Raw genomic sequence first — 12,237 nt, 5'->3', positions numbered from 1 at the left:
TATGTGCTGCAATGAGGGGTGTGCCATTTAAAAGGGAGGACTGCAGTAAATCCCACAGAGCGAACGGTCACAGCCAGTTTACTTACTGAATCTGTTAAAACACATCGCAATCTCGGTTCTCAAAGAACTAGTCACAATATTATCCTCATACAGTACTATGTGCGTTAATTGTAGGAGTGCAATACACGTAAAAAAGACACAAAACATAACACAACACAATTAAAACAAAACCTACAAAAAAGGTAACCATTAACACACTACAATAATGATTGAAATGAGGTAATCTTCCTTTCCCATCACTCTATCTGTGTGTTAGCGTGAAACATGGTGATCAATTCCTGTCAAGCGGATCTGTGTGATGCGACGTTAAAAGACTTTGAGCTTAAAAGGACAAAAATGTGAAAGGCTGTGAAATCAAAATTCAATAGAGTGCTCATTAGCCTCAGAGCTATACGGAGGCAGGGGTTTTAAGAACCCATCAGCAAAACAACTCCTTTTTTCAACCCATAAAAATATGATCCCTCACTAAAACAGGAAGAAAAGTGCACTGCAGATGAGGGTAAAAGGGATGCGTTCAATCTGATCGCTAAAAGCAGCAGCTGCATAAAGCGGTTGCTTTCAGGTGAGCTCATACCATCAGCAGGGAGGATGTTGCATATGCAAAATCTGCTCCATTATTGTGTTCGTACAGCTTTTTCAGACGTCATAAAGACTTGACAGTTATGCACCTCCATATCTGGTTTTAGAATAGTTAACGTTTAAAGCATGCAAACTAAGTTAGTGAATTAGTGTGAAAATACACATCAAATAAGTGCAATGAATTTTGGCTCAGGGCTCAACAATGATGGCCCAGCGACAGTGTCAGTGTTTTGGGTGATTTCTTATACGTCACCATAAAACATGTTCGCTAATCATGTAAATGTGTTTTAATGCCTTACAGGCGTAAACATTTGGTATTCTTTGTTGTATTAAACAGGATTGTAAATTCTGCTGATTTTACAGTAATTGTTTCTTGCTAGTTAACATTAGGTTTTGCCAAATTGCAAGAATTACTAGGAAGAATTTATTAAAATTGGTTCAAGTGCATGAATTAATAGCTTTAAATGGAAAGCTGAATGGTTTTCGGCTATGTTATTTTATTATAACAAAGAACCTAATAAATGATTTGCTTTAACCAGTTTTCTTTTTTTGCCAAACAAATGAATTAAAAAAAAAAATCCAGTTATCAATATTCATTGCTGGCATGTATAAAAAAAATTGCTCCTAAAAATAAAATAGTTCCTGAAAAAACAAACTTTAAGATGTTGCCACTGACAATATTCACAGAACATGTCTGCCAAATAACACAGCCTGTAAAGTGCTCAGAATAAATTACCACACTCTACAAGTGTTGGTAAAGCCAAGAGAATAAATAGAATATGTTTAAATAGAAAACACACACCGGCATAAATATCTAACCAAGTGTGAATTTGGGATGAAATATGATTCCTCATATGAGATTACTGAACATTCACTGCTTCTCTGGGCTCATGTTTGTCTTGCTTTGAGTTTCAGAAGTGTTCCACAGCCAAGGAAACCTGAACTCCATGACTTACCTGCAACACTGTTTTAATTCTACATGGAGTGAAATTAAATCTAAGAGCTTTGTGTTAGGGACACTACTTAGTGAGCGTTATTCTGACACACACCACTGTACTGTAGACTGGTATACAACTCAAACACATGCACAGATTACAAGTGAGATTAGATGTTCCCACTGAATGTAAACTATCCCTTTTTACAAGTATACAACAATATTAAGCACCAGTTAGTCTCAATTCATCCCATTGTAATTCAACAATACATGTCGCATTTATTATTTATCCGCTGTTAAACATTACAAGCAAATAACATTGTAGTCACGCGTACTAGAATATTATTCCCTTGCGCTTTCAGAAGTATAATGATGACATAATCACACCGGTATCAGGAGCAGCTAAACTAAGAATGAACCCATGACTTGAAAGTGCTTTCCAAAACAGATGAAAACGAATGCAGTATCAGATGGCCATGGCTAATTAATCAGCAAACAAAAGAGGTACCTGTAAAACTGCAGCTGCCGTTTTGGGCTCCCATATCTCGCACTGAGGGCAGCATGAAGAGAGAGAGAGAGAGAGAGAGAGAGAGAGAGAGAGAGAGAGAGAGAGAGAGAGAGAGAGAGAGAGAGAGAGAGAGAGAGAGAGAGAGAGAGAGAGAGAGATAGACAAGACCGAAAGGAAAGCTTAGTCTTACAGGCAAAAGGGGAAAGAACAGTGAGAGGCCATTAAACAAACACATGCACATATATACGCAAGTGCAGTATCAGCTTTAGCAGTGACATATGAACATGAGCTCAGAGAAATAGATTCAACACTGATATAAAGAAAGAAATTTGAAGAATTTACTTCTAGAATGAAAGAACAATATGGCCAGACATCAAAAATAAGAACACCACAACATTAAAACACAATGCTATTTTTTGTTATTCAGCAAAAATCTGACATTTAAAAGATTGATCCAAAAAGCATTACTGATTTTTCCCCTTAAATTAAAACAATATTTTTTGGACTTTTTAGTCTAATAGTGAAACATGAGTAATCAATATTTTTGCTTCATTTTCTATAAGGGGATTTTATTCGTTTCCGGAGTATGTTTGCATACAGATGCCCTTAAAGCTAAAAAAAAACAACTATTTCTGTTTCTGAACTGTCACATTTAACATGTTCGCTAATCATATAGATGTGCTTTATGCCTTGCAAATGTAAACATTGTTTGTAAACATACAACACATTGTGCTGATTTTACAGTATTTTTTTCTTCCTAGTTAACATTAGGTATCATCAAAAATCTAAGAATTATTGAGAAGAATTAATTAAAATTTGTAAATGAATAGCTGTAATGGAAAGCTGAATGATTATTGCAAACACTCTAATTTGGATTTTGTCTGGTCAGAAACATTATTTTCAGCTAACAAACATTAAAAACATGTTAAAGCTTTAAAGTTTAATGAATGCTTGAAATTACACTTGAGGTGGAAACAAACTTGCAGCGCCACCTGCTGTTCAAAACACTGGCAGTCACAGAAGATCATGGCAAATTCATCAGGAAGTGTCCAGCAATGGTGAAATGAATGCAGGGCTCTGATTAAGATAAGTTATCAGAACTGCAGTCTAAATCACTCATTATGCTAGATGAACATAATTAATTGCATATACACAGACCCTGCAGAAGGGATAAAGCAGATTTTGAATGGTGCAAATGCATCTTTCTAAAAATGATCACTGTAATACAACTAATGTGGCTGACGTAAGATGAGCCGTACTGCGGCAACATAAGAATTGACTTGGTAGTTCACATGATAATAACATGTCTTTAACCTGTTATTTCTAATCAATATGTGCTTTTGCAGTGTGGCTCATTTTCAGACTCTCATCTGCTCTCTAAAACTAGGTCACACATTTATGCATGACGTGTGAGTGTTTCATGTGTATCTGTGTCACACTTCTCAGAGCGTCCTACACAGTCACACAGAGTTTCTGAGAGAGTCTGCAGCTCTGGTGACTTGCAAATTCTCCTAAATAAGTGTTACTCTTTCAATTTTATTTACTCAACCTGATGAAGTGCAGAAAGTTTGTTTAAATAATACCCTCTAACCCAGGGAAACTTATTAGGCTAACTAAAAACACAAGTCCAACACTGAAAGCCCTTGGTCATGCTTTAAAGCCATGAAATGTACACTACTGTTCAAAAGTAAAGGGTCATGAAGATTTGTTTTAAAAAGAAATTAATACTTTTTATCCAGCAAAGATGCAAATAATTTCTTAAAAGTGACAAAGACATTTATAATGTCTCAAATGATTTCTATTTTGAAATAACCGTTGTTATTTGAACTTTCTATGCATAAAAGGATCCTGAAAAAATTACCACAAAATATGAAGGAGAAACTGATTTCAACATTGATAATAATAAGTCTTCCGCAATAAATCATCATATTAGAGTGATTTCACTGAAGACTGGAGTAATGATGCTGAAAATTCAGCTTTGATCACAGGAATAAATTACATTTTGAAAATATTAAAACAAAACAGTCGTTTTAATTTGTAACTTTACTGTTTTTAACTGCAGCCTTGGTAAGCACAAGAGACATCTTTTAAAAACCTTTTTTCTTTTATTCCTACAAACCCCAAACTTTTGACCAGTAGTGTAATTTTACAAAAGATTTTTTGTTTAAAAATATGGAAAGTGCTAATAAACTGTTGTTCATCAAACACATTTATCAGTTTTTGCTCATTTTTCAGACCCTGAGTTTATGGTTTATGCAGCGAGGATGAAGTCCAAAAATAAATGAAAACACAAATGAGCATAAATGAATGATGCAACAGCACAATCTGAGGTTAATAACACCTCTGTGGCTTCAGAGCAGCTGTTCAGGTGTGAATGTGTGTGTGAGAGTGCATACAAACCTGTAGACCATGCCTGGGGAGCCTGTCTGCCTGAGAGAGAGGCGGGCGGGAGAGTCTGTGGTCGATTCTGGATACATGGGGAACGGGAGATTGGGGGGTGTGGCCAGGCTGCCAAGGGGGTCTCTCTCTCTCCTGTCAACCGACACGTCTGTCTCTCACCTTACAGGACCTCTGAAAAACACAAACGCAGATGAAAGGTTCAGCAAATGCTAGAGTGCATTAATATACAACACAAATCTGAACAGCACTGCAGCAATTGCCCTGTAAGAATGCATTAACACCACTAGAGGGCGATTCTGCACAACGGTAAATGATGATGACAATGATGGGTAGAACATGGCCAATACACCAAAACAGATTGTAACAAAGAAATTTGTTTGTGCAGCTAATCCATAATACAAAGAAATGATAGTGTCACACAATGCTGAGTTGCTGGATTTACTGCGCCAGAGCAAAATAAATCATATTTTGCTTGAATATTGAGGTTGTATGAAGATTGAACCAATGTAGATTGATTAACTGTAGGAAATTATGATTTTTTTTTTTTTAAATGATGGTCAAAAAGATTCATAAACTCCCAAGTTATCAGTTTGAATCACTCAAACTAATTTGTCATTGAATCCACTAAAGCGATTAATGAATTAACATCTGACTCACTTACTGAACTTCAAGTCATAGTAATTTTCATAGAGAAATGTTATTGTATAATGCATACTTAAATCAGTACAATTACTGACTAGGTTGTTCATATAACAATTGTAGGCCTAGTTAAAGTTACACATTCACAGCAGAGTAACTCTTAAAACAAACAAAAACATAATAGTTACAAAACAGTGTTGTTTTGTTTAGTATGTTAAAGGGATAGTTCACCCCAAAATGAAAATTCTGTCAGTAATTACTCTCCCTCATGTTGTTCCCCGTAAGACTTTCGTTCATCTTCAGAACACAAATTAAGATATTTTAATTAAATCTGAGAGCTGGATCACTCCTCCATAGGCTTCTTAAGGGATCGAAACTTGCCGGCCCAAAAGTTATTAAAGACATCGTTAAAATAGTCCGAGTGACTACAGCGGCTCAACCTTAAGTTTATCAAGTGCAAAACAACAAACAAAAATAACGACTTTATTCAACTATTCATTAACTTCCCTGTGGGCCTCGAGTGAGGTCACGTAGTGATATTGCGCAAAGCTTCTGTGTTGCACGTTACACGCAGGCTCACTATTGGCCGACGCTGATCATGTGTGTGATGCGTGACGTACAACCTAGAAGCGCTGCGCTGTTACACTACGTGAACTCACTCGAGGCCAACAGAGAAGGAAAGAATAGTTGAATAAAGTCGTTATTTTTGTTTGTTTTTTTGCGCACAAAAAGTATTCTCGTCGCTTGATAAAGTTAAGGTTGAGCCGCTGTAGTCACTCGGACTATTTTAACGATGTCTTTAATAACTTTTGGGCCGGCCAGTTTCGATCCCTTAAGAAGCCTATGGAGGAGTGATCCAGCTCTCAGATTTAATAAAAAATATCTTCATTTGTGTCCTGAAGATGAACGAAAGTCTTACGGGTTTGAACAACATGAGGGAGAGTAATTACTGACAGAGTTTACATTTTGGGCTGAACTATCCCTTTAAGATCACATACGTGCTGATAATATACTAAACGCGTTGCACACACATGGAGTGCAATAAACGGCTTACAGATAGTGTGAATGACAGGCTGCTTTCTGACACCCTTCTGTCCTGCCTTCGCTAAGGTGTTTCTAAAAGGGACCGTGTTCCTATTGCATTAAGAGTATGTAACCATAGTGCAAGGCAGTGACAGAGAGAGAGAGTCAGATAAATAATGATTGTAAGACAGAGACAAAAAGGGAACTAGGGCTGTATAAGGTAGAGAAGAGAGAAGTGAAAGTAATACAGAGAAAAAATAAAGAAAGCTGACATTAGTCAGAAGAGCTTTTTTGGCAACTGTTTAATAAATACTCAATCTCCTTCAAAAACCAGTTTATAAGACATGAGGCGTAAATAAACATACGCACATTAATATGAAGTAAAGCATGTAAACATAAGCATCATGGTACTGCGCATGTCCGCAAGGTATTTTTGAATTATACTAAGGAAATGTCAGATTCAAGCATTTACATGCTTCATTTTTTCCCCGTTGATCGGATTATTTCAGGTCTACACCACCACTTCCAACCAGAGCAAAATATTATTCGAAACGATTTAAGTGTTTACATGCACTGTAAAAAAATGGCATGGTCAACTTATAGGCTACTTTATTGAAATAATAACAAACAGCAAATACTTTTGGTTATATAGAGTGTCGTCAATAATTCTTGAGAACATGATCATCTCTTCCTAATAAACATGAATGAACATCTAAAGATATGTTGAAAGATACAGTACAACTTACTGAAACGTATTATATCTCGTGTAATCGCTCAATCAGTGTTTCAACGGTGGAAAGACATCAGTAAAACAGCTTGTAATAATTTTATAATTCTTTCATGTTTCCACTGACCGTTTCAGTGCATCGAACAGCTTCCTCCGCACAGGGCCAGCCAGGTAGGAGGGCGAAATGCACTGTTTCCAAACTGGAGGAGTTTATTGGCCCTTATGAGGTTCTAACGAACACCTTTGCATTTAACACACACACACACACACGCATTTTTTACGACCACCTCATATTTCAGCACTTATTAGTCTTACACGAGTGCTGCTAAAGGACACGGCAAGAACACATTATTGAGTGCTTCTGTACTGCTTATCAAGGTGACTGTCCCTCCTATCTATCTCCACATACCAGCGCTCTGACACCAGGAATAAGGTCTTTCCATTTCCCAGACTCATTTTACGCCGCCTGCCCACTCTTTCCATCATGCTAAGCTGGAAACGCTGGATGGATGTGTCTCATGAGAGAAGGGCACTGTATGCAGTGTAGTAAAGAGAAGGAGAGGTCACACATCAGTGGAGTAACTGCGAGGAGGAAAGCCCAAGGTGACCGTAAGAGTTAGTCCTCATTAGCCCAGGCTGACAAAGTGCTCATGTTGCAAATAATGTTGTTCAGATGGGCTATAAATAGATCACCTTCAATGTGATACGAAGCTTTATATTAGAGATCCACCGATATTACATTTCTCAGCCGATACCGATAGATAGTTTTTTTCTTATGGAAAAAAAATCTCCCAAATGCTGCAAACTAACTATACAGAGAACCCTCTCATTTGGTACACTATAATATAACTATATAAGGTATTATATTAAACTGCTATTTATTTTCAGATATAATAATTACACCCAAATAAAAACTGAAATGTTTGTATACAACTCTGTTGCACCTATAAGGTAGTTTTCATAAGCACTTGTCTTCATGGAAAATGTATTTAAACATAATAGCTTGTTCCACTGCGTTGCCATGGCGCGAAATGCAAATGGAGGGCAGGAAGTGATTTGCTGTATTTAGAAAGCACTATAACAAACTCAAAATGCCTATGTTCTGCGTCGTTTATTAGGGGTGTAACGATACACAAACCTGATGGTTCGGTTCGTCCCACGGTTTTGAGGTCTCGGTTCGGTTCGGTTCGGTTCATTTCGGTGGGGTGGGGGGGTTAAGAAAGCTAAAATTGCTTTTATTTTTTATTAAACAGTGCTTTAATTAACAAATTGTGTCCTTGTCTTTAAATTAATTCAATTACAAGGAAACGTTTCTCAAGGATAACAAAATTATCTGCTAATGCTGTAAACTACAGCCCTTACTTGCACATTACTATAACATTAAAGCTTAACAACAGAGCCTAGACTTTTAGCCTAAATGATATAATAATAATCAACACTCAAATAACAAATTGTCTGAAAACATGTAAACTGCACATAAGGCAATTTTTGCATTAACATGTTTTTACTCTAATTTGTTATCGTTATATAATAATTTACACAGTTGCTGTTATTTTCATGACAACTATTTTAAACATACATTAAATAATCAAGATATCATAAACAGGTTAAGTAAAATATAATATATAGGCTAATATATAGCATTTATTTAGTGAAAGAGTTAGCAAACCAGCAAGCTGTGGACACTGAATGACTTGCCTGAGGTAAATATAAAGCTATGTGAAAAACTAAGCGTTTTATTGACGTATTTCCGCTGTTGAAACACTGATTGAGTGTTTACACGAGTTATGATGCCTTTCAGTAAGTATACTGTATCTTTCAACATACCTTCGGGTGTCCATTCATGTTTATTCTGTAACTGAGGAAGAGATGATCGCGCTCCGCGCTGCCGCATGCATACAGTGATATCTGTCACGCCACATCTAAGAGCGCCAAAACGGCATTTATTGTTTGCATTTCGTGATCAAATAGACATAATTTGAAAGATTACACCTTGCTTATTATCAAAAGTAACAAAACACTGAGCTTATTGCGATTATATGTGGTTAATGGTGGTTAGGCAACAGCCCTGTATTCGTTGTGTACACATAACACATGAGGTGCAATGACGGGTCTGGGCGGGTCTGGGCGGGGCAGCAGGGGGCGGGGCGTGTTCGGTTCGCCATGAGAGTATCGCGATACGTATCGTGGGTGGTGTATCGCGGTTTTTCGGTTCGGTTCAAATATCGTTACACCCCTATCGTTTATGGTTACTTAAATCGATCAAACCACGAGGAGTTTTTATCGTCTACCAAAAGTTGTTGTTCATAAGGACGGGAATGCAAGAAATTGACCGAAAAACTCCGGGAAAACGGCTTGCAAACCTACGTCTGCGGTCGGGAGGAACCGAATGGGAAAATGCCCGTGTGTGCAGTGATCACTTCGTCAAAGGTGAGTTAATACAACTTAAGTGGCTATGTTAGTGTAACGTTTAACATTTCCGAACTTTGTAAAGTCAAAGTATGTGTGTAAGACGAGGTAGTTGCTGATATCTACCGCCTCGATGGCAGGAAAATCTTTCAAGTCAGTTGAAAAATCGCTCCTCTTCATAACGTAAGGATCACGTCCAACATAGGTTTGATTTTTTGTTTATATCTTTCTCTTGTAATAGCGTGTATAGTAGTACAGTACGGACTTCTCGTCCATTGCGCTCTTCACTCCCTGCCCTCCATCTGAATTTCGCGCGTCATCATAATCACGTGACTGAAACCCAGCTATTAACAGAAAATAAGCTCCTCTCTAGTGTTTTTTTATAGCTAACTAAAAAACTGTGAACATCGGATGACTTTCCTAAGGTAAATGCAATGTTAAGTGACGTTGTTCACAAGCTGTTTTATTGACATCTTGAAACACTGATTGAGAGAATACATGAGACATGATACAGACTTCGGTAAGTTGTACTGAATCTTTCAACATACCTTCTGATATTCATGCATCCCTGATACTCATCACTCCTAAAAACAGCTGAAAGTGCCAAAAAGCTTTAAATCTACAGTTAAAATGGAACATACAGTTATTTTAAAGGGGGGGGCAATGCTGCTTTATGGCACACCATGGATTTTGTAAGACATTTATTTATACATAAGGGCACATCCATCATGCTTGAGCACCAATTGGGATTTTTTAAAGGTCTGATGTCCAGAAAACGTTTATACTGCTCATTGTGAACTGTCAAAGTTGTGGTAACATTACTATAAGAAATGGTAGAGAGAGGATAAAAAGGAAAAAATAAAATAAACATCACAAAATATGTTCTGATATTTCATGTCTTATATGTCTGCACTCTGCATTTTAGGAATCAAAAATCTTAGTTTAAAGCATTGCTTCTAACATCTTTAGTTCTTCAAATCAATAGTGATAAAAAGTACTGATCAAACCTTTTATGTAAGAATGAGAAAAAAGGCTAGCTTCTGTTGGCAGCTCATTATTGCTAAAGTGATACAGTAACCCGGCTGCTGGTATCGTGAGAGCTGGAATACTGCAGTGCTGCGGAAAGGGAGCAGACTCAGGCTTTGAAAGTTGCAGCATAGCTTGTGTTCAGATTTACCAAAGCAAGGTGCACTCAGCAGAGTTTTACACAGGGGGAACACAAAGTGACTCTCTCCACTTCCACATACAACTGCATGAATGAGGAGAGACAGAATGAGAGAAATGTGGGGAAGTTAATAGTGTCAGGGAAGCAAAGTACTTGACAGAGAACAGGGGTACCATGATGACATGCAAGATTCGGAGTATGAAGGACACTTTTGACTATGGATGAGGTGCATGGTGCTTTTGACCTAGTGAAATAGACTGCATTGACGTACGTGTTTGATTAGATTTGGACGTACGGTGATCCTAAAGTTAATAGAGTGCTGAAGTAGTGTTTTTTGCATGAAAACAGAACCAGCACGGCACATGACTGCAAAGGTCAGCTGATTCAGCATGCATGCAACAGCCTGATTGCTGTTCTCCATGTTGAGACACACAAAGGGCGTGCCAGACGAAAGAAAGGTCACCAGCAGAACTCCTGCCTTGATGGAGAAGTGGTCCCAGCAGTGTGGATGACACAATCACCAAAGGGACTCGTTCCGTATTTAGGGGAATAGGAATTGTTAGAGCAAAACAGTGTGACGGTTGTCACCATAGAAGTGCCAAACAGACTGAGTACTGGTGTCACCTACATAACTTCCCTGCAGGGCTCTGGGAAAAGGTCCAACACTGTAATGCAGGTATAATGCAGACACTACAGTGGGAAAAACTGTTTATAAAAAAAAAAAAAAGTTTACAGAGAAAAAAAGAAAAAAACTTTGTGCATGCATACATATCACACACACACTTAAAAAAAATTCGATACAGATACCTTGACTTCGATACCAGTTCCTGAGTGATACTTTTTTCTATACCAATTTTATGAAGTCCGTTTTAACAAGATTACATTACCAAAAAAAAAAAACGTTGGTTTTATTTTTTCAGTTTGTTGACTTTTTGTTTACAGACTCAAAAATGTTCTATATATCCTAATAATTTAACAACTTGCATTCTTTACTTCAATGAACTCATTGTATCTGCCTTAAATTAATACATGGTTTAAATTAATAAATTGTTGCTTTGAAACGATATGTATTGTGAAAAGCGCTATAACAAATAAATGTGAATTGAATTGAATATAGGCTGATTGGGGGCGGGATATATGCCCTGCTCTCAGCACACATAAAGCTTGCCGCAAAGCACTGGCAAAAGTAGCCTAATGATTATGAATGTATCGAGAAAAAAATAGCAAGGAGACATTTCAAGCTTCTATTGGCATATTTCTCATGTTCTTCTTGCAGTCGAAGACGGAGCAACTTTCGTAAATTCATCAGATTTGTCGTGTTGCCGGTCTTGTCAAGCAATCATCTTGTCGCAAATTTTTGACATTGAAACTGGTTAAATGTACGGTACGCTTTATAAGATAATAACGTATTATATCTCGTTTAATCGCTCAATCAGTGACTACGTTTACATGCAGCCAATAACCCGTTCAAAACCGGGATATTAGCAATAACCCGGTCGCGCACGGCCATGTAAACACCTGCAAAAACCCGAATATGCTTATATACCGGATTTTAAAAACCGGGATATGATACCTGGGGTACCCCTTTTCTAACCCGAATTTTTGGTCATGTAAACACGCATCGGCATATCCCCATAGTGATTTGTGTTCAGCGCATGTTCTATTCGCGGCAAGGAATCTTGGTCTTTTGAGTAGAGGAACTTCTCGGCGCATACAAAAACCTGCGTGCAGTATACCGGAAGTAAACATGGCGAGACGCAGCACAGCATACTTTTGAAGCGAGGTCAGTACCA

The 12,237-nt window shown here is 37.6% G+C and overlaps 1 protein-coding gene across 2 annotated transcripts in view; it reads right to left on the bottom strand.

The window, feature by feature from the left end:
- Positions 1 to 12,237, bottom strand: part of kcnab2a (potassium voltage-gated channel subfamily A regulatory beta subunit 2a) — a 90,276-nt gene that overhangs the window by 60,193 nt on the left and 17,846 nt on the right. The window contains exons 2-3 of one of the 2 annotated variants that reach the window (XM_056255328.1): positions 4,482 to 4,652; positions 2,082 to 2,123 (exon numbers count right to left, since the gene is read on the bottom strand). In XM_056255328.1, coding sequence (XP_056111303.1) covers positions 2,082 to 2,123; positions 4,482 to 4,558 — 119 coding nt within the window. In that variant the 5' untranslated portion in view covers positions 4,559 to 4,652. The remainder of the gene's footprint in view (positions 1 to 2,081; positions 2,124 to 4,481; positions 4,653 to 12,237) is intronic. The other variant, XM_056255329.1, reaches the window with a different exon arrangement.

The sequence above is a fragment of the Rhinichthys klamathensis genome, unplaced genomic scaffold, assembly GCF_029890125.1.
Source record: "Rhinichthys klamathensis goyatoka isolate OS25496 unplaced genomic scaffold, OSU_Roscu_1.1 h1tg000120l_1, whole genome shotgun sequence".
NCBI classification, from domain to species: Eukaryota; Metazoa; Chordata; class Actinopteri; order Cypriniformes; family Leuciscidae; genus Rhinichthys; species Rhinichthys klamathensis.
The sequence above is the reverse complement of the archived record's forward strand: the minus strand, read 5'-3'. Positions and strand labels throughout refer to the sequence as shown.